The sequence below is a fragment of the Acinonyx jubatus genome, chromosome C1, assembly GCF_027475565.1.
Source record: "Acinonyx jubatus isolate Ajub_Pintada_27869175 chromosome C1, VMU_Ajub_asm_v1.0, whole genome shotgun sequence".
Taxonomy (NCBI): Eukaryota; Metazoa; Chordata; class Mammalia; order Carnivora; family Felidae; genus Acinonyx; species Acinonyx jubatus.
Genome location: NC_069381.1, coordinates 70,181,969 through 70,204,869, shown reverse-complemented (window position 1 = coordinate 70,204,869; position 22,901 = coordinate 70,181,969). Strand labels below are relative to the sequence as shown.

Below are 22,901 nucleotides of genomic sequence, written 5' to 3'. Positions count from 1 at the left end.
AGAGACTCAGAATCTAAGATCATGTAGCTAGTAAGTGGTAAAATTGGAACTTAAAACCCAGATTTTTTTTTTAATATTTACTTAGTTTTGAGAGAGAGTGCGAGCAGATGAGGGGCAGAGAGAGAGAGGGAGACAGAGAATCCCAAGCAGGCTCTGTGCTGTCAGCAACGAGCCAGACACGGGGCTCAAACTCACGAACCGCGAGATCGTGACCTGAGCCGAAATCGAGTTGAATGCCTAACCAACAGCCATCCAGGTGCCACAAAACCCAGATCTTTCTGAGCCCTAAATTTCCAGCTTATTCCAGACTGCTACAGGACCTTTTGGTATCCGTTTTTAGGTGAAATTACTCGATTCTTTACCCATAATTCGCCACTCTATAATTTTCTGCACTAAAGTGTTGGTCATTCATTCCCAGTGCAAGGCTCACTCTTGTTTTTGTGAATGGTTACCATGGCAGTCCCATTCAGAATTGGACATTTACCTTTTCAAGACAGGGGCATTAAGGATCTAATTCAAATAGCTCATCCCATGTAAACAGTAGAGGCCACTGAGGAATCCCAAGATATACCTACACGGCCTGCTTTTTCTGCCGTCTTTGTTCACTCTTGGCAGTGTTAGTGTTTGTGTGCCATGTCCCTCTGTGACTACAGTCACAGTGACCAAAAACACTTCTATTGTGCACAGGTAATAGGTTTTTTATTTATTTATTTTATTTTTGAGACAGAGACAGCATGAGCCTGGGAGGGGCAGAGGGAGAGGGAGACACAATCTGAAGCAGGCTTCAGGCTCTGAGCTGTCAGCACAGAGCCCGATGTGGGGCTCAAACTCGCAGACAGTGAGATCATGACCTGAGCTGAAGTCGGACGCTTAACCGACTGAGCCACACAGGCGCCCCGGTAATAGAGAGTTTTTAAATGTCACTGTATGGTGAAACGTGGGGCATTTGTGGTTACAAATTTGTGGCACCGCAGTTACAACTGGCGGTAGTGCAAAGCAGTGGGAACATCACATATGGTCCCTCTTCCAACTTCTCGGCTGCCACCTTAGCATGAAAGCTGTCATAGTAGGCAAATAAATTAAAATGATTGCATTAGCATAAAACTTTATTTTGGTCCCGGAAATTGAATTTCATGCATTTTTACATGCCTCAAAATACTCTTCCTTTGAGGGTGGCAGTAGTGGGCTTGACCAGGCATGGGCTTGACCAGGCACCATCCCAGCTGCTAGAATGGTGTGCCAGGGGCATAACCAGCAATTCCAATCCCATCACGGCAAACTCATGTTTGACCCTGTAGATAAGTGATGGAAACCCAATTGGAAGTAACTGAGGCAAAAGAATTTGGCAGCTTATCTTACAAACCACCGAAGAAACACTGGTGACGTGCCCCAACAGAACAGGATGCCAAATCTGCAGTTGGAAATACAGGGCAAAGGGTCCCTCCCATCAGGAGAAGGAGCTGGCAAGGCCTGTGGAGGCTGCCGGCACCTCAGGCCCATGGGCAGACTCCAGTCCCCACAGCATGTGAGCAGAAACCCAGTCTTAGGAACCCGGCCACTGTTTCTCATCCACAGCTATGTGGGAGAAATCAGTGACAATAAAGTATTCATGCTCGCAAATGAATTCCTTTTATCGGTGTTACTTAGAGCAAATTCGAGCTTATCCCTGTTGTCATTCCCACACACTTGAACTTCATTACGTTTCTTGAGAGCAACAGAGGCTGACTGGAAAAAACACAGTAGCCTGGGCAGCAAGATTGCTATCGAGAAGACCACTGCAGGAGCCCACATTTCACCACCTCAAAGACTGGAGCACATACAATGTGCTCTCAGGCTACCAACTGGCTGCTGGTGTTGGTCAATTTGCCCCAGAACTAGATGGTTCTCAAGCTACATGTTGAAATTCGTCACTTCTGCCTCAAAGTCATAGAATATTCTTCCCATTGAGGTTTGGAAAGAGTCGTCCAAAGCTTTTTGCTTAGCCTACATTTTCTCCTGGAATTCCTCAGAAAGATGGTCTGACCCATTGCTGGCTAACCATGGGCAGTAGGAAAGAGGTCTGAAATGAGGTCACCAAAGTCAGGATATTGGGATTACATTATTTACTTTCTGGAAGCTGCCTGTGCACGCTGCCCTCTTAGGAGACACCGGGGCAAAGTAAAGCGAGAAGAATGGGGGCAGTGGTGCGGATGGCAGGTGACAGAAGCAGGCCGGAAGATTGTAGCTCTAAAGTCCACTTTGTGCTCTGTCGACATAAAGAGGGGAGAACAGGCCTATCTCTTCAAACAATCACCTGTGCAGAAATCCTGTCTTCAGCTCCCCAAAGCTGAGTGTGTGTTCAGAGGATGAACTATTGTTACAGAATTGGCTCAATTTAATATCTGGGGAAACGGAGCTAGCACTGGTTCAGTTTGGTGAGGCTCTTTCTTTCCCCAAGGGCAGGATTATATTTTATGACATCTCTGTATTGGCAGAGTTCTCTGTCCCAACCATTACTGCTCCAACTAGACAGGAAGCTCTGGAGAGGAGGGTCTCTGAGAAGCCTGCAACAGTAAGGGCTGTGTACCCCAGGGGTCCTGCAGGGTGGCTTGAGCTCCAATCCCAGACAGTGCTCTTCGGAACTGCTCCTTGAACCTGTGGACCCAGGGACAGGAACTACAGCCTGCAAGATTCAGCCCTGGACACCCTGCATCACTTGCCTGGGGAGTTTAAAAACTATCTTCTTTCACACCTGGGGACTTGCTTTTTCTCTAAGAGAAGAACCTAATGTGAAAACTCTCACTCCTTTGCTTTGTTTTGTTTTTTTTTTTTTTCTGTTTTGTTTTTCTTCCAAGGTTTTGTTTATATTCCAATTAGTCAACATACAGTGCAGTATTGGTTTCAGGAGCAGAATTTAGTGGTTTATCACATATATACAACACCCGGTGCTAATCACAAAGTGCCCTTAATGCCTGTCACCCATTTAGCCCAACCCCCCCCCCCCATCAACCCTCAATTTGTTCTCTATAGTTAAAAGTCTCTTATGGTTTGCCTGTTTTTATCTTGTTTTTCCTTCTCTTCCCCTATGTTCATCTGTTTTGTTTCTCAAATTCCACATATGAGTAAAAGCATATGCCATTTGTCTTTGACTTATTTCACTTAGCATAAAACATTATAGTTCCATCCCCATCGTTGCAAATGGCAAGATTTCATTCTTTTTGATGACTAATATTCCATCGTGTGTGTGTGTGTATACGTGATGTTTATATACAATGGAATGTATGCGTGTGTGTGTGTGTACCACATCTTTATCCATTCATCAGTCGGTGGATATTTGAGCTGTTTCCATAATTTGGCTGTTGACAGTGCTGCTATAAACATTGGGGTGCATGTACCCCTTCAAATCAGTATTTTTGACTCTTGGATAAATACCTAGTAGTGCAATTGCTGGGATGTAGGGTAGTTCTATCTTTAACTTTCTGAGGACACTCCACACTGTTTTCCAGAATGGCTGCACCAGTTTGCATTTCCGTAAACAATGGAAATTCATCCTTGCCAACATTTGTTTTTTCCTGTGTTGTTAATTTTAGCCATTTTGAAAGGTGTGAGGTGGTATCTCATTGTAGTTTTGATTTGTATTTCCCTGATAATGAGTGATGTTGAGTATTTGTTCATGTGTCTATTAGCCATTTGTATATCTTCTTTGGAGAAGTGTCTGTTCATGTCTTCTGCCCATTTCTTAACTGGGTTATTTTTTGGGTGTTGAATTTGATAAGTTGTTTATGGTTTTTGGTGCAACTGTAAGTGGGATCGATTCCTTGATTTCTCTTTCTACTGCTTCATTTTTGGTGTATAGAAATGCAACAGATTCTGTATGTTGATTTTGCATCCTGTGACTTAGCTGAATTCATATATCAGTTCTAGCAATTTTTTGATGAAATCTTTCAGGTTTTCCATGTAGAGTATCATGTTGTTTGTGAAGACTGAAAGTTTGACTTCTTCCTTGCCAGTGTGGATGCCTTTGATTTCTTTTTGTTGTCTGAATGCTGAGGCTAGAACTTCCAGTACTATGTTGAACAACAGTGGTGAGAATGGACATCCCTCTCATGTTCCTGACCTTAGGGGGAAGCTCAGTTTTTCCCCGTTGAGGATATTAGCTGTGGGTCTTCCATAGATGGCCTTTATAATGTTGAGGTATGTTCTTTTCATCCCTACTTTCTTGAGGGTTTTTATCAAGAAAGATGCTATATTTTGTCAATTGCTTTTTCTGCATCTATTGAGGGAATCATATAGTTCTTATCCTGTCTTTTATTAATATGGTGTATCATGTTGATTGATTTGCTGATATTGAACCACCCCTGCAGCCCAGGAATGAATCCCACTTGATCCTGGTGAATAATTCTTTTAATGCACTGCTGGATTTGATTTGCTAGTATCTTGTTGAGAATTTTTACATTGATGTTCATCAGGGATATTGCTCTGTAATTCTCCTTTTTAGTGGGGTCTTTCGTTTTCAAATCAAGGTAATGCTGGCCTCATAGAGTGAGTTTGGAAGTTTTCCTTCCACTTATATTTTTTGGAACAGTTTCAAAGGAATAGATATTAATGCTTCTTTAACTGTTTGGTAGAATTCCCCTGGGAAGCCATCTGACCCTGGACTCTTGTTTGTTGGGAGATTTTTTATTACTAATTCAGTTTCTTTACTGTTTATGGGTCTGTTCATATTTCCTGTTTCTTCCTGTTTCAGTTTTGGTAGTGTATGTTTCTAGGAATTTATCCATTTCTTCCAAATTTCCCAATTTGTTGGCATATAATTGCTCATAATATTCTCTTGTAATTGTATTTCTGAGGTGCTGGTTGTGATCTTTCCCTTTCACTTGTGATTTTATCTATTTTTGTCCTTTCTCTTTTCTTTTTGAGAAGTCTGGCTAGGGGTTTATCAGTTTTGTTAATTCTTTCAAAGAACAATCTCCAAGTTTGGTTTATCTGTTCTACTGTTTTCTATATCATTTATTTCTGCTCTAATCTTTACTATTGCCTTCTTTTGCTGGTTTTGGGCTTTATTTGCTCTTCTTTTGCCAGTTCCTTTAGATGTAAGGTTAAGTTGTGTGTTTGAGACATTTATTCCTTCTTGAGAAAGGCCTGTATTGCTATATACTTCCCTCTTAGAACCAACCTTTGCCACATCCCAAAAGTTTTGGACTGTCATGTTTTCATTTTCACTTGGCTTCCATGTATTTTTTTATTCTTTGATTTCCTGGTTAACCCATTCATTCTTTAGTAGGATGCTCTTTAACCTCCATGTATTTGTGGTCTTTCCAAATTTTTTTCTTGTGGTTGACTTCAAGTTCCATATCAGTGTGGTCTGAAGATATGCATGCGATGATCTCAGTCTTTTTTGTGCTGGTTGAGGCCTGATTTGTGACCCAGTATGTAGTCTGTTCTGGAGAATGTTCCATGTGCACTCAAAAATAATGTGTATTCTGCTGTGTTAGGGTAAAATCCTCTGAATATATCTGTTAAGTGCATGTACTCCAGTATGTCATTCAAGGCATTGTTTCTTTGTTGATCTTCTGCTTAGATGATCTGTCCATTGCTGTAAGTAAGGTGTTAAAGTCCCCTACTATTATTGTATTATTATCAATGAGTTTCTTTGAGTTTGTTATTAATTGATTTGTATATTTGGCTGCTTTAAAGTTGGGGACATAAATATTTACAATTATTAAATCTTCTTGTTGAATAGGCCTTTTTATTATGATATAGTGCCCATCTTCATCCCTTATTATAGCCTTTGGTTTAAAATCTGATGTGTCTGATGTATTCCAGCTTTCTTTTGATGTCCATGTAGCATGATAAATGGTTCTCCACCTCACTTTCCATCTGGATGTGTCCTTGGGTCTAAAATGAGTTTCTAGTAAACAGCATATTGATGGGTCTTGTTTTGTTTTTGTTTTTGTTTTGTGTGTGTGTGTGTGTGTGTTTTACCCATTCTGATACTCTCTGTTTTTTGATTGGAGCATTTAGCCCATTTACATTCAGAGTAATTATTGATAGATATTTACTTAGTGCCATTGTATTACCTGTAAAGTTGCTGTTCCTATAGATTGTCTCTGTTTCTTCCTAGTCTTTGTTGCTTTTGGTGTCTCTTTCCCGCTCAAAGAGTCCCCTTTAATAATTCTTGCAGAGCTGGTTTAGTGTTCACAAACTGTTTGGTTTTTGCTTGTCTTAGAAACTCTTTATCTCTCCTTCTATTCTGAATGACAGCCATGCTGGATAAAGCATTCTTGGCTGCACATTTTTCCCATTTTGCACATTGAATATATCATGCCACTCCCTTCTGGCCTGCCAAGTTTCTGTGGACAGGTCTGCTGCTAACCTTATGTGTCTATCCTTTAGGTTAAGGACCTTTTATCCTAGCTGCTTTCAGAATTCTCTATCATGTATTTTGCAAGTTTCACTATAATATGTCTCGGTGTTCACCTGTTTTTATCAATTTTTAGAGGAGGTCTCTATGCCTCTTGGGCTTGAATGTCTGTTTCCTTCCCCAAATTAGGGAAGTTCTCAGCTATATTTTGTTCAAATAAACCTTCTGTCCCTTTTTCCCTCTCTTCTTCTGGGATGCCTATGATATGGATATCATTGTGCTTTACGGAATTGCTCATTTCCCTAAATCTATATTCATGATCTAATAGTTTTCTTTCACTCTCCTTATCGGCTTCATTATCTCCCACACTTTTATCTTCTATATCACCTATTGAATCCTCTGCTACTTCTGTCCTCATTGTGATTACATCCAGTCGGTTTTGCATCTCAATTGTAGCATTTTTTAAAATATTAGCATGAATAGTTTTTAGGTCTTTTATCTCTGTCACAAGGGTTTCTCTGGTGTCTTCTATGCCTTTTTCCAAGGTCAGCTAGTATTCTTATGACTGTTGTTCTAAATTCTTGTTGAGATATATTATGTATATCTGTTTTAAGTTCATCCCTGGCTGTGGTTTCTTCTTGATCTTTCTTTGGGGGCAAATTCCTCCGTCTTGTCATTTTGTCTAGGTTCCTGTCTTTTACATGTTATGAAACCTTGCTATACTTCCTGATCCTGAGAGTAATGCTACATTACGAAGGGGCTCTACACCATCCAGGGCCTGGTGCTTCAGGAAGTGTCTCTGGTGTATGCTGTGTGCGCTCTTCTGCTGTGATGTGGCTGCTCTTTCCCTCAAGCCAGTCCTCTGCAGAGCTCTCCTTGCTTGCACTGGGGAGCGATTGGACTTGAAATGGGTGTGTTTTGGTTTTGAAAACTCTCACTTCTAATGTGAAAACTCTCACTTTAGGTGAATGACTTCGATAAATATGTGAAAATAAAATCCCCAACAGGATTCTAAAAGAATTCTCCTTTCTCGGATTTTTTTTTTTTCTCCCAGGGATGGTGTATTCATTCACCTTGTCCTGTCCCCCAGCAGTCATCTCTAAATGATTCCACTTCCTCTGTTCAAGTCTGCTGAACCTATCTCCCCCTGCCCATGTACATCCTAGGGGGCAGAGGACAGTGCCCTGGCAGTCCAGTTTGGCCCCCAAAAGGTGTTGGTCTGCCCTTTTCTGATAATAAAGTCAAATTCAGCTAACAGGAGGGATGTGATTCTCTTATGTTTGAGTGTGTGCTGTATAAACAGCCAATGTATGCACAAATAAGGAAAGGACAAGGCAAACTGTGATTAATCAAAAGATTCTTTTTTTTTTTAAGTTTATTTTTGAGTGGGGGAGGGGCAGAGAGAGAGGGAGACACAGAATCCGAAGCAGGCTCCAGGCTCTGAGCTGTCAGCACAGAGCCTGATGTGGGGCTCGAACTCACCAACTGAGATCATGACCTGAGCCAAAGTCGGATGCTCAACGGACTGAGCCACCCAGGTGCCCCATTAATCAAAAGATTCTCACTGCTCGGTCAGGTCATCTTCTCTGGGATCACGTATATATATGCAAGTCTTACAGATTGCTTCCATGTCCTAACCTAGCTCAGTGCTCAGTTTCTGAAGCTGATCAAGAAAGCAGCAGTGTGCAGACCAGAAGGTGTTTTGTGTCAAACTGACCAGTCAGTATTTATAAAGTCCAGGTCAGAGTATCTCTCCAAACAGTCTCTTAGATGACTACCAGTTCTGAGACATACAGAAAGAATCTTAATTTCAAGTGACTCATTTAACATAGAAGCAGCCTATTAAGTTGTCTATTTTGAAACTTCAGTGTATAAAATTTTTAAACGGCGTCTAAATGAGTGTTCAGCTCTATTATGGCATGTGAAGAACATTGTTTTTTAAAAAAAAAAAAGATTCTAAATGCATAAAGAATAATGGGGTCATCCTCCCACTACCAAACATTTAGAGCAGAGCCTAAGATCCTCTACCCCTTTCTCCGTGTCTCCTACATGGGACACACACACCCTGGAACAATTCCAAGGGAATTCTCTTTTCCCATCTCCTGCTGGAGATGGGTGCAAGGACAGGTTGGTTATGGACTATATTCCAGTCCTGGGCCTGTCATGGCCAAGCTGTGTGCCTTCAGGCAAGTTGTTCAACTTCTCTGAGCCTTGTTTTTTCAACTGCTGAAAAGACAATTCCAGCACAGTCCTTGATTGACAAGTACGAGACAGTGCCACTATGGTGGAAGGATCATCTAGTTCAATGTTGAGTCATGTCTCCGTCAAGCTGCCCATACTCCTCACTCAGAGGTTTCAACATTAATTCAGGAGAATCAAACATAAGGAGGTACAGTGCTTTCAAGTTGAGAAAATTTGCAAATGTAGCTTCAAGGCTCATTTGGGCCCCACAGCAATCATGGAAACACAACCTCCGGGTAACATTACTATTCCCTGCTAGAGATGAACAAACTGAGATTAGGTGAGGTCAGGTAATCCGCTCCTGAGCACAATGCTAACATGTAGCATAAGAAGAACCCAGGCCTTCAACTCTGGGTATTATAGATTTTCTCTTATTCTCCAAAAAAGACAGGTCAAACCAGGCATGGCCCAGCCAGTTTTATGAGTGTCAAGTAGGTGGTGACTTTTACTTCCTAAAGCCTTTATTTCACCCAAGCAGAACTAGAAGGGGGAACTCGGTCCTTCTTTGTGTTTCCACAGGGAAAACTCTCTACTAGGCATTGCTGAGTAATGTGGATCTCATGAGATTTTATATCAGTTTGAGGGGAGATGAAGGCCTGAGGATTTGACCTTATACCCCGATGCCCCACAACATCCTCACCTCCACAGACTAGTCTCTTACAATCCCGTCTCTCTGCCTCAGCCTGGGCCAAGTAGTACAGAGACAGGGAGGGAGTTTACATGTGATGTTACATGTAAGCACTGAAGTTGATTCTCTACTCCCAAACCAATGACTGTAACCAACATCTAATCACACCCAGGAGAGAGGGACAACTTCAGACTTCCCATAAAGAAGAGTTTTGCTTGACAACAGATGTTGGCGAGGATGCAGAGAAAGAGGAATCCTTTTGCACTCCTGGTGGGAATGCAAACTGGGGCAGCCACTCTGGAAAACAGTATGGAGGTTCCTCAAAAAATTAAAAGTAGAACTACCCTAGGACCCAGCAATTGCACTACTAGGTATTTGTCCAAAGGATATAGGAGTGCTGTTTTGAAGGGGCACATGTACCCCAATGTTTATAGCCGCGCTATCAACAATAGCCAAGAGCCCAAATGTCCATTGACTGATGAATGGATAAAGATGTGCTATATATACAATGGAATATTACTCGGCAATCAAAAAGAATGAAATCTTGACATTTGTAACAATGTGGATGGAACTACAGTGTATTATGATAGGTGAAATTAGAGAAAAACAAATATATGACTTCACTCATGTGGAATTTAAGATACAAAACAAATGAAGATAAGATAAGAGAAGCAAAACTAATATAACAGGGAGAGGGATGGGGCACCTGGGTGGCTCAGCCGGTTGAGTATCCGACTTTGGCCCAGGTCATGATTTGTGGGTTTGAGTCCCACGTTGGGCTCTGTGCCAACAGCTCAGACCCTGGAGCCTGCTTCGGATTCTGTGTCTCCCTCTCTCTCTGCCCCTCCCCCTCTCATGCTCTGTCTCTCTCTCAGAAATAAGAAAACATTAAAAAAAATTTTTTTTTTAATTAAAAAAAAAACAGGGAGGGAGACAAAACATAAGAGACTCTTAAGTACAGAAAACAAACTGAGGGTTTCTGGAGGGTTTGGGGCAGGAGGATGGGCTAAACGAACATTAAGGAGGACACTTGCTGGGATGAGCACTGGGTGTTATATGTAGGGGATGAATCACTGGATTCTACTCCTGAAATCATTATTACACTATATACTAACTTGGATATAACATAACATAACATAACATAACATAAAAAAGAGGAGAAAAAAAAAAAGGAGTCTGGCTTGGAGGCCCAAATCTAGCAGGAAGGGGGTGGGGATTGTCTTGAAGCTACATTTGTAAAGCAAGCATGCTGTTTTCATGATGGGACAAAGTGTGTGGAGGAAAAAGAAGACAAAGTGACCAAAGAGACTTCAGCATTCTTCCAGGTGCAAGAAATGGGCCCGAGATATTCCTGCTCTCTGGGGCTCACAGCCTAGAGGTGGGAGATCACACAGGATGGGCCAAACAACATGGAATAAGCTTGGGAGAAGGTGCCAGGCAGGGGCTGGAGCCGCACCACATGACAAAATACTTAGAACCTTCTAGTTATTTAAAGCTAACAGTGAGACCAATTTTCCTTTCCTTCCCAACCTCACTGGCCACCACCATCTACTTCCCTCCTGTAAAGGGGCAACTTTGGCTTATGTTAAAAAGACAAGCTTCCTTAGGACCAGAATAACTGGTTTATCAAGCCAAGAAGCAGCCAGGCCTGGTTTTTAAGGGCAGAAGGCCCTTCCTCTCTTGTCTTTTGGTCTGTCTTCTCTTCCCATGGGCCAGTTCAACACCAGGCCTGACTCCTCAAATAGCATTAACCAGTTTAAATACACACTCACCATTATATATAATATTGGGTACAGAAAAAAAAGACTACTAGAAACACTTTTAAACACATGCTTATCTTTGAATGGTGAGATTACAGCTGTTTTATTTATTTTCCTTATGAGTTTCTGTGCTTTCCATATTTTTATTTACAATGAATAAACATTACTTTGGAGAACAGAAAATAATTGGTGTTGCAAAAAAAAAACAAAAAGCCACCAGGAGTGGAGAGAAATATGAATACACAGGCAAGGAGGTGAGAAATGGAAACCCAAACCCAAACCAAACCTTGGAAAACCAGGGCAGGTCCCTGAAGGGTGCAAGTTCTTCCGCATCCCTGCTAGACAAGCCTCCGGCCCCTCCTGCTGCCGCGCGCCCCGCCCCTCGCGCCCAGCCCCGCGTGGGCCCGCACCTGCTCCGCCAGAGGGCACCCTGGGACCGCCGCCCGGCGTCCTCGTCCCAGCAGCTAGATCTCCTGCAGGGGAGAGTCGTCCTCCCACCGCCGCGGACCCACCAGCGGGAAGGCGGGACACCCGTGCACAACGAAGCAGGCTCTGTACGCAGTGGTCATTGGCGCACCACACCTCACCCTGCCCGCAGGTAAACACCGTCCCGCGCAGCTCAAGGGCCGCCTGCGCCCCCGCCCCCGGGGCCTTTCCAGCGGCCCGCGGGCCCGGGTTGCCTCGGGCTTCTGCGCTGGAGTCTTCTTCCTGGCGCTCGCACCAGCCTCCTGCTTGGAGGCAAGGGAGCCCGGCCGGGTCACCTCTGCGCCCCCAAGGCACACGCGGGGCGGGGGAGGTGCTCGCGACTGGACTCCACCGCTCCCAAGAGTGATTGCTTTGGCTTTTGCCATTAAACAAAAATTAGGGGGGCTCCTGGGGGGCTCAGTTGATTAGGCACACGACTTTGCTCAGATCATGATCTCGGTCGGTGCGTTCGAGCCCAGAGCTGGGCTTGGTGCTGACAGCTCAGGGCCTGGAGCCTGGTTCTGGATTCTGTGTCTTCCTCTCTCTCTGCCCCTCCCCTGCTCACACTCTCTCCCTTCTCTGTCTCTCTCTCTCAAAAATAAACATTAAAAATTTAAAAAAAAAAAAGGGAAGTAAAACATAGTAATATGTCGTTATGGCAAATCCAAATTATGTGTGTATTAAAAAAATCAGTCTCCCTTCACTACCACTTTACCAACTCTCCTCTCCATAAATAACTAGTAATAGGTTCTTATAAATGCACTTCTATACATGTAGTAAGTATATCGTTGTGGAGATCTGTATGTTTGTCCGTGCGTCCATTCGTGCCTGGAAGATGGATCAAAATGTTAACCATGGTCATTTGTCGGTGGTAGAATTAGAATGATTTCTATTTTCTCCGTGTTCTGCAGGGAAAATGTTTGAGGCAGGGGAGTCGTTACCATTTTTGAAACCCCTCCCCTCTTAAGACTGTCCTCACCTGCACATAAACAGACCTAACTCCCGCTGGCAGCTCGGAGACTCTTTCGTGGAGAGACTCCTCCTGATCCTGTCCTGGCTTCACCAAGCAGCGCTGTGGGTCCCCTAATAACAACTTGAGGGTTGTGTCTCCGTGATTAATGACTATGATGGACTAGGCTCGGCTCCTGCCTACATATTTACCAGCTTTAAGAGCAGATTCATCCGGAAAGTGTGGGCTGCTGGTTTCTGGGAAATAACAATAGAATCCCAATGATAGTTTTATCAAAACACTGTGGATTAAGAACCCATAGGAAGGGGCTTTTTTTTTTTCTTTGTGATTCTTGAAAAGCGATTTTGAAAGTTTTCTGTGATTTTGGAGGCCCAAGAACCCAAGTTCTGAATTCAAGCTTGTTCTAACGCTGACTCTTTATTGTCTTTGAGCGTCATGTGGTAATTACAAGTTTCCTCCTTTCTCCTTCCTGGTTTCTGAAAAGCAGAAAAGGGTTTGGTGCTGTGTTCTAAACACACGGAGCCTGACCAGGTCTTTTGAGGATCTTTGTGAGGAGTAGATGTGTAAAGCCGAGAGGCTCCCCTTCAAGACTGCCTTTCAAGGGTGGTCGGATTTGAGTTCTGTAGATGTAACCAATTTATTAAAAATACATATATTTTGTTTATTAAACATTTTTGTTAATGTTTGTTTATTTTTGAGAGAAAGAGAGCACGATCAGGGGAGGGGAGGGGAAGAGAGAGAGATACACACACAGAATCCGAAGCAGGCTCCAGGCTCTGAGCTGTCAGCACCGAGCCCGACATGGAGCTTGAACTCACGAACTGTGAGATCATGACCTGAGCCAGAGTCAGATGCTTAAGCCACTGAGCCACCCAGGCGCCCAGAACTACTGTTTTTATAAAAGAAAGGACGCATTGACATAAAAGGGACATGATCTCAGAATAAAGGACTGTCTTAAAGAGTAAACTTTGCTTTGTAAAACATTTTACCGTATTTTCTTTAATTTTTCACGTTTCCAAAGTGAAAGTGTCACCAGCTTGCATTTTGCCCATTTTCATGTGTTAGCCACTAGAGCACAAGACCTGTAGTTCAATCTTTATTTGATCAGAGCTTTTCTTGCACTATTTTAGGGCAGTCATGCTGAGTATTAGTGAACATTGTTAAGTACATGGAGGTGAGAAGTAGTAGACATTTGGGTGAAATTATACTAATTAGGACTTTACACTAATCCTACGATCCTATACTAATCCTGGATCCAAACCTTCCAACTTAGATAAGTGTACCACCATTTAGTATTTCAGTTTTAGATTGCTTTTGTTGTTTCTGTTGGGTTTGGACTTTTAGTGCTTGCTAGATCATTGAAGGTCCTTCTACTTGGATTCTCCTCAGTTGAAGGCATTTTGCTAATGATCACCCAAAGAACTGAGTCTTTTGATACCATATTCTTTGGCCTAAAGTATTTTCCAAATTATAATCAGCGAATTTCAAGGAAACAAGTTTTGCAAGTGGGTTATACTAGCCAGCTGCTTAAAATCAGAAGGGGAGGGGAGGGGGGAGAGGAGCAAGGAGTGAAGGCAGAGGAGAGGGGAACAACAATAAGAATCAATTAAAATGAAAGGGATGCTATATGCCATTTTTTTAAACCTTTTCTAGAATTGAAGCAGATATTAGGACCAACAGTCAACCTCCCATTTCTTAAAAGCAATCAGGCCATTAAATCACCCTGCGGTTGAAAGCAGTTTGTAGATGAGGCGCCCTCTGATCTGCATCCCTCACCACACGTACCTCAGCCTGCTGACGTTGCCCAGCCCTAGACCTGGTGGCATAATGACAAGGCAGCTCCCTGGATGACGAGGGAGGCAGGAGGTTTTCCGGGCACAGGCTCTACTGTATTACAGAGTAGTAATGGAAACCACAACCTTCAATATGACTTTTCCCCCCGAACCTAGCATTAGCTGGTGTTAAAGTATTTCAGCCAGGGAAAGCAAAAGCTTTTAGTGGTTTTACCATGTCTTGAAAGGGAGAGTTTGACCTAGGTCCTAGATGTCTGGGAAAAGGATGCATTTGCAACTTCAACTCTCTTGAGCTTCAATTTCCAAAGAACCTTCCATCAGAATAGACTTTGCAGGGAACTCACACCACATTGGCACTCTCCAGTCTTCATTCTCGACTCTGTTCCCTCATTCTTTTCTGGTCAAGCCATCCCAAACTGTGTCTGCAGCCGTCACATAGACGCACACTCCTGAGTTGGCACTTTTATCCCTGACTTGTTTCCAGAGCTCCAGACGTATATTTGTGTCTGTTTGCTGAATGTCTTCTACCCAACAGGCGCCTGCAGCTCAGCATATTCCAGATTAAACCAATCAATTCTCTCCATCACTGGGAGCAGCCTCCTTTGCCTTCTCTATCCCTTTCTTTATTTTGGTGAGCCACATGGTCATTTATCAGATTGTTCAGGCTGAAAACCTTGGTGTCCTCCCCCCCCCCCATTTCCTAATTGTCACCAAGGTCCATCCTCCTGTACCCTAGCGTGTCTCACTCTCCCTTCTCTTTTTCTCTACCTCACTGTCAAAGCCCTGGTCCAGGCCTTCATCAGCTCTCACCCGCACTGGGAAACTGCCTTCTAACTGATCTTGGGGTCACCGTAGCATCTCACCAGAAGAGCTCGCCTGCACAGCTGTCAGAGGATCCCTGGAAAACATTGCTCAGTTTCCATCTGTCTCTCGCTTAAACCTATCTGATGGCTCTCATTGCCAGTATGATAAGGTCCAAACTTCTGGTCACAGCACATCAAGTTCTTCCCATCTGGTTCCCGGCCATCCCGGTGTCTTCCTGGGACACTCTCTACCATGTGTCATGCAGGAGAGACTACGGTCTGCCCCCCCCCGCCACAATTTATGTTCTCTCCTGCTTCTGGATTAAAATAATGACAATTGCTGGGGCTCCTGGGTGGCTCAGTCAGTTAAGCATCCAGACTTCGGCTCAGGTCATGATCTCGTGGTTTGTGAATTTGAGCCCCGCATTGGGCCCTGTGCTGACCGCTCAGAGCCTGGAGCCTGCTTCGGATTCTGCCCCTCCCCCACGCGCACTCGCTCTCTCTCTCTCTCTCTCTCTCTCTCTCTCAAAAATAAACATTTAAAAAATATAATGACAATTGCTAATTCCTGTTACAGTCTTTCTTGCAATTCAGTGTGGCCAGGTGACAAAGTTCTGGATAGTGGAATGAAGCAAAAGTGTCATGAGAAAGTTTCCAAGAACTTTTGCAGGAGGACGTGACCTTTACCCCTCCTCTGTTCCCCCTTTTTCCATCCTACAGTCTGGAACAACAGTGTGACGGCTTCCATCTTGGACCATGAAGATGCGGGGTGCACCCCAGGGAAAGGAAAGCAGCAAGCCAGGAGGTGCCATGGAGCAGAATTGCCACAGCCCTGACTGCCTATATCTGGAATTTTCAGTGATAGATGAACTTCTAACTTAGTTGAGCCACTGTTATTCTGAGTCTCTGTCCCTTGCTGCTGAGCCTAAGCCTAACCGACATCGAATCTGCTAGCAGGTAGAAGATGCTCTAGGTAACCTCATGTTTGTCTTTTCCTTTCTCTGCGCTCCAGAGAAGCCAGCCAACCCCGTGGTCTTTCAACTTTTCACTCTTTCCATAAACGTTTATTGCCATGGCGTCTTGGCTTTCCGATGTTTTGGTTTCCATAGACACTTTTTGTCCCAGGTGACCTCCAGTGATCATTTAAATAACGCTTTTGCCACTGCACACCGTAGACAGGTGGGGTTTGCAAACTGTATCTGACTGGCAGAGTTCCTTCCGGAACCATAACTTCAAGGCATTCTGGAAATGCGGCTTCGCTCCCAGTTCTGCAGAACAGGCAAGCACACTGGGAACGGCTGTGGCGTGGGTCATTCCGGAGTGTCCAGCTCATTGTTCTGTGTCCATCCCCTGAGACACCTCTCCCTTCCATAGACTTCCTTCCGCAGACTTCCCAAGGTGTTTCATGCCTCCTTTAGGTCACTTCTGCATTTTCCTTCTGCCTTGAATCTTGCCCTTCCCCCACCCTCACTTCCTGTGGGTTTATGCTCATCTCCTAGGATCCAAATCTAGTGCCACCCTTGGCAGAACGAGTGGGTCCCGCCTGCTGCGCGGTCTAAGTAGCACTTCGGACATCCTTCGGAAATTGTCCTGGCTGAGTCATGCTCCCTGGCTTACAGCTCTCTCTTCTCTACTAGAGCGTGAGCTCCTCGGGGGCTGCATTATCAGCACCCGTGTGCCTGTGCCCTTCTCTGCATTCCTCTTTGTATTCTCCGGCACAGGGCAGGCACTGAGGGAATATTTGCTGAACTAGTGAATACTGATGAGGGCTCCAGAAAAAGCTATCTCCAACCCCCAGACCGTTTAGGGTTGACAGTACGGACTCCCGAGCACAGAACTGCTCGTGTAGTCATCTCAGCTCCTCCACGTGCCGGCTGAGGGCATCTCGGGCGCATTATGTAACCTCCCTGTTGAATGAGTTCAGTAAACCCTACAGGGTTCTTGTGAGGATTAAGTAACAGTTTCTGTGCAGCACTTAGCACACAGTACCTGGCCCACAGATAGAACTCAGCAAACACCAGCCATTATTGTTTCGTGGTTGTCTCTCTCTTTCATGCTGGTTCCCTCTTCTCTCCTCTGTCTGTACTTTGCTTTTCAATAACATTTTGACACAACAAACATCTTCTGAGTCCCAGGACTGAGCCAGGACAAACAGTCGCCCGTGCTAGGGAGCACACTGGCTTTGGGGGAGGCAGACACATAAACCCTGAGCTGCAGCAAAGCTGAATGATGGAGGTTCTCCCCAGTTTTCGTGGAAGCACAGGGAAGGGGAGAGGACAGGTCAGGAAATGATTCACAGAGGAGGTGGTCCTCCAGTTGATGCTTGAAACCGGAGTGGGAGGGAGAGGTACCTGCTGGGCAGTGAGGGGAGTGTGTAAAGGTGTGCAGATGGCCAGCACAGTGTGGCCTGGGGAGCTGCCAGTGGTTCAGAAGACTAGGCCCACGGTTCTCACACTGGAGCGTGCATCACAATCCCCTGGAAGCCTTGGTCGATTGCTCGGCCTCTTTACCAGTGTTTCAGATTTATCAAGTCCGGGGTAAGTGCATTTTTTTTTTTAATGTTTATTTATTTTTGAGAGAGAGAGGGAAAGAGAGAGACTGAGCCGGGGGTGGGGAGGGGCAGAGAGAGAGGGAGACACAGAATCCGAAGCAGGTTCCAGGCTCTAAGCTGTCAGCACAGAGCCCGATGCAGGGCTCGAACTCACGAACTGTGAGATCATGACCTGAGCCAAAGTAGGACGCTTAACCCACTGAGCCACCTAGGCACCACTGAGATTTTGCATTTTTAATAAATTCCTGTGTTGCACTCCTATTGCTGGCCAGGGACCCCCTCTGGATGGGGGCGAGGCACAGGGATGGTGGGAAGAAGAGAGGACTTAAGGCACCAGCTCAGCAGTTTAGGTTTTTTTTTAACTTATTTATTTTGAGAGAAAGAGACAGAATGAGCAGGGGAGAGGGTAGAGAGAGGAAGAGAGAGAATCCCAAGTAGGTTCCGCACTGTCAGCACAGAGCCTGATGCAGGACTCCATCTCCTGAACCATGAGATCACGACCTGAGCCGAAATCAAGGGTCGGACACTTAACCAACGGAGCCACCCAGGCATCCCAGGAATTTAGATTCTATAACAACGGTGACAGCCAGAACTATGAAAGCATTTTAAGGGGAAGAGCATCCAATCAGGTCGGTGTGGCGCAAGTAGGTTTTAAGGGCACACGACTTCAGAAGGGAAGGCACGTGAGCAGTTGAATCCCGGTGAGTTGTGGGTGGTCTGGGCCGTGCTAGGCATGGAGCCCAGTCTGTACAGAAGCCCCAGCCTCCCAGACCCGGCCTCTCTCCCCTTGCTGCTCTTTTCTCCTGCTCACAAAGGAAGAGGTGCGTCCCTCTTTTCCAGGGCCACCATACTGTCTCCTCCGGACAGACCGTCTTCCAAACATCTTCAGTTGTTCCTCGACCTCTTCCTGTTGGGCGTAGTTGAAGCCAAACCTTCAAACGCACCCCAGCTTCTAGAATCACACTACCCATCGGCTCCTTTTGGCTGCTATTCTTGCTACAAAATTTATTTATTCTGTATTTTGGTATAGTTGATATACAATGTTCCATTAGCTTCAGGTGAGCAACATAGTGATTCTACACGTTTATAGAACATGCTGTGCTCACCCTCTGTCCCCATACAGCACTGTTAAAGTACCGTTGACTATATTCCCTGTTGTACCTTTCATCCCGGTGACGTATTCATTCCGTAGCTGGAAGCTTGTACCTGCCCCCTCCCCCGCCCTCCCCCCCAATCTGCTTCACCCATTTTGCACCCCCATCCAACCTCCTTTTTTCTGCCAACCATCAGTTTGTTTTGTAGTTGTGGGTCTGTTTCTGCTTTTTGTTTGCTTATTCATTTGTCTTTTTTTAGAGTTCCTGTATTGAAACGTTGATAACTTTGTTTCTTTAACCAAAAACTTCTCAATGAATGGTCACCACCTGCCCGATTTCTTCACCCCAGGGCTTGACTGTCTCAGTCTCATTTGCACCTGCCTAAACAATGAAAGGCAACTTGTTTTTCTTGTTTGCTTTAATAGTATCACCACTACTCCCGCCAACATGTCTTTTTTTTTTTTTTTTTTAAGTTTTACTTTATTTGAGGGAGACAGAGTGTGCGTGGCGGAGGGGCAGAGAGAGCAGGGATAGAGAGAATCCCAAGCAGACTCCGAGTCGCCATTGCAGAACCCGAGGCAGGGCTCGAACTCCCGAAACTGTGAGATCATGACCTGAGCCGAAACCAAGAGTCGGATGCTTAACCAACTGAGTCACCCAGGTGCCCACCCCAACCTCCCCGCCACCAACATGTCTTAAAGAGAACCCACATAAAAAGCTCTGACAAAAATAGTTAAAAAATGTGGAAAATGCCTGAACAGAATTGAGTTGTTAGTCCTCCAGGCCTTTGTCAACCTTTTTACTGCAAAACAGCTTACAGGAAATCTGTACGTGGCGGGAATATTTTATTGTCCCTGAGTCAGCCGACACAATCCAATTTGTCTGAACTGATGAAATCAGAAGAAAATGGAGACTTATGTTAAGTGTCATTCCACAGAGACATTATGTCTTATACTCTCCTGGTCTGTGTACAGCCCAGTTCCTTAGAAACACGATTTCTTCACCTTTGCACTAACGACGGTAAAGAAGTGGTCATGAATTGTCCACCATTTGTTTCTACATTCTAAATTTTTTAAAGGCTTGAGATAAAAATGGGGCCTTCGGGGGTCTGGGAGCAGAAGCAAAGACTGCTCTTAAAGGTTCTTCATTAACAGTTCTGCACTGACAGTGCCTGGGATTCTCCCTTTGTCTCTGCCCCTCCCCAACTTGCTCGCTCTTGAAATAAATAACCTTAAGACAAAACAACACAAGGGGCGCCTGGGTGGCTCAGTCGGTTGAGCGTCGGACTTCGGCTCAGGTCGTGATCTCACGGTTCGTGGGTTTGAGCTCTGTGTTGGGCTCTGCGCCGACAGCTAAGAGCCTGGAGCCTGATTCGGATTCTGTGTCCCCCTCTGTCTCCATCCCACCCCTGCTTGTGCTCTGTCTCTGTCTTTCAAAAATGAATAAACATAAAAAAAGTTAAAAAAAAAAAGGCAAAACAAAACAAAAGGTTCTTCATTCAAATGTTGTAAACAAAACACGAAATGTTCACTGAATCCAGTTCACCCTCTTGAATGTGTAACAGGGACTGGCTTCCTTCCTGAAGAGGCTGTTTTCTGAGTGTTGCTTATAGCCAGAGATCTCACTTTTCTGTTTTGAACTTTCCCCCTTCTACTGGACCATTTCTCTTTTTGCTGTAAATCCTTGAGGCCATGTAGTCTTTTCACAGGTACCTTCCAACAGTGAGGGAGCTGAAATATCCCCCAAATAAATTTCTGACTCATAATGTCAATGAATCTGAAGAGCTGGGAAGTTACAGAAAGCAGGCAGAGAGGCCCTTCTCTTATTAGTAAGTGTTCCCCTTTAAATGTTTCTCCTCCGCTTTCTTCCTTCTGTGGCTTTGCAAAAATCCACAGCTTTCTCAGCCGTTCGTGTTCTTCCCTGGGAGCAAAAGTGAAGACTCTATTTTTCTAGTCCAGGAGAGCACCAGCAACTCTTCCCTGTAAGCATCTTCTTGGGTGAAGGGCTTCTCTCTTTTTTAAGCCAGCAACTTCCTCTTTTAAACACAATTCTGGATTTACTCACTGTATTTGTTGAGAGGACACAGAGCAAAAAGCCTGTGATCTTAACCCCCAAGCTCTTCCTCCCCAGAGAGCTCCCAGGGAGGCGGGAGGAAGGGTAAGAGACTCCTCGGGAATCCGGGAATCCGGGAATCCGTGCTGGGAGAGCAGAACCTGGGCTGCTGCGTTCCTGGAGGGAGCCCCGGGAGCCCAGTGGGACAGGGGTGGAGGAGGGGTGGGGAGAGGACAGGGAGGTGTTTGCCCCCCTCCAACTCTGGGGACCCTCTCCAAATCAGAAGAGAAGATTGGTCACATTATTTTATACTTGAGGCAACCCAGTGAGATCCACGTGTTCATCTTTCTGGTCTATTTGTTCTCTCAACTGGAAAGAATTTAGAAGTCTGAAAAAACTGCCAGGATATTGTCTCCTTCACTCTGGCTCCTGCCAACTTAATTTGAAATTGGCTTTCCCAGTTCTCTCTTTCCCATCTGGGAAGAACCCAGACAGATTTCTGCCTGCAGATGGTAAAACTCTGCCCCACATCCACGCGAGATCTGCTTCTTCTAGTCCAAATTAGGAGGTTGGCTCAAAATGATGTTGGTGACCTTTCGGGCCACACTGGGGATTGTCCCAAGGGCAATTAGACGGCCGCCCAGGGCCTGATGGTTTTCCTAAAGACTTGCAGTTTTTCAGAAAGGGCGCGGTAGGGAATTGGAGAGAAACTATAATAAGAGAAAGTCTGAAATGCCCTGGAACGTCTTCAGGTATGACATCATGGAAGTATTGCCAGTTCTTAGAAAGTTATCCCAAGGCTGAGCACACTATAGGCTCAGTCAGACACTTGCTAAATATTTATAGGATGAATGAATAAACACACTGCTAGAATGAACTAAATAAACACTCGATAAATACAAGGGATGTTCTTTATGTTTTCTTTCATTTGTTTCGATCGAAAAATATCTTAGCCGTTTCCCACAATCTTGTTTTCAGATTCAATCTTGTTTCCAAATTGATGAATACAATGGCTGCTGGCCCAAAGACCCCTTCCCACCATCAGCAAAGGTGACCGCTACGATGGCATTCCATCTCTCTGTCCCTGTTAAATTTGAGTATACCAGTGGGAAGGTTGGAAAACATTTCTGCCCCTGAAAATATAGCAGACACTATCGTGTGCTGAGGATTCTACAGGCTGCATGTGACTATCAAGAAAACAATCAATCTATGAACCGCAGAGGTGGGTGTGAACACCGCTGCCCTGGGCCTGTTTACGTTCCTCCCAGCTGCCAGGTGAAGGCGATCAGATGGAAGGCGGAGATGGCCAGGTGTCATTCCTCTTCGCTGCCAATGGAGGTGGTCAGGTGACATTCCTCCCAGCTGCCAGCTGAAGGTGATCTGATGGTTTTCTTCCTTGTTTGTAGTCGGCATTTCTGGAGTTTGCCCCCCAGGTATGCCATCCAGGAAGACCACGAGCACAACGGGGTGGTTATAGGCAAGACCGAAGATGTCAGCCCTTGCCAAAGGAAGGTTATGGAGAGTGGTGGGGTTGTGTACATGAAAGACCTCCCAGTCTACACTCAGGTGGGTCCCAGGACCAGAGCTCCTCAGCACCTTCCCCAGATCAGCACCGCAGGGGTCATGGAACCCAATGCCTACTCTCCTGAATCAATGCCATACTGAGTTGCTCAGTGGTTTTCTTTTCTTTAAAAAACAATTTTTTTTTAATTTTTTTGTTTATTTTTGAGAGAGACAGACCGCAAGCAGAGGAGAGACAGAGAGAGGGAGACAGAGAATCCAAAGAAAGCTCCAGGCTCTGAGCTGTCAGCAGAGTCCAGTGCGGGGCTTGAGCTCACAAGCTGTGAGATTCTGACCTGAGCCGAAGTCAGACACTTAACCGACTGAGCCACCCAGGCGCCCTGCTCAGTGGTTTTCAAGCTGTGATCTGCACGATCTGAGATATTCTGCCCAGAATGAGCAAAAATTCAAGCATTCCCACTTCTAAACTGAAGAGCTCTACTTTTTTTTTTATTATTGATTTTGTATTTTAGGCTTCTATGCTTTTATTAGAAGGGAATGCTGCATTCTTCAAGCAACAATGATAGCCAGTGAGGCCAAGGATAAGGGGTCTGACGGTTCTAACATAGGACGCTGTTTCCTATAGGCACTTAACACATGTTCATTACATTGAAGAAGCACGGATTTCTCTGAACTTCATT

At 44.9% G+C, this 22,901-nt stretch overlaps 1 protein-coding gene across 1 annotated transcript in view; it reads left to right on the top strand.

Annotated features, from left to right (window-relative positions):
• Window positions 1-1,402: 1,402 nt before the first annotated feature.
• The window catches only part of LOC128310968 (uncharacterized), a 29,815-nt gene continuing 8,316 nt past the window's right edge, over window positions 1,403-22,901 (top strand). The window contains exons 1-3 of the mRNA XM_053203358.1: window positions 1,403-1,525; window positions 11,272-11,570; window positions 22,107-22,266. Coding sequence (XP_053059333.1) covers window positions 1,403-1,525; window positions 11,272-11,570; window positions 22,107-22,266 — 582 coding nt within the window. The remainder of the gene's footprint in view (window positions 1,526-11,271; window positions 11,571-22,106; window positions 22,267-22,901) is intronic.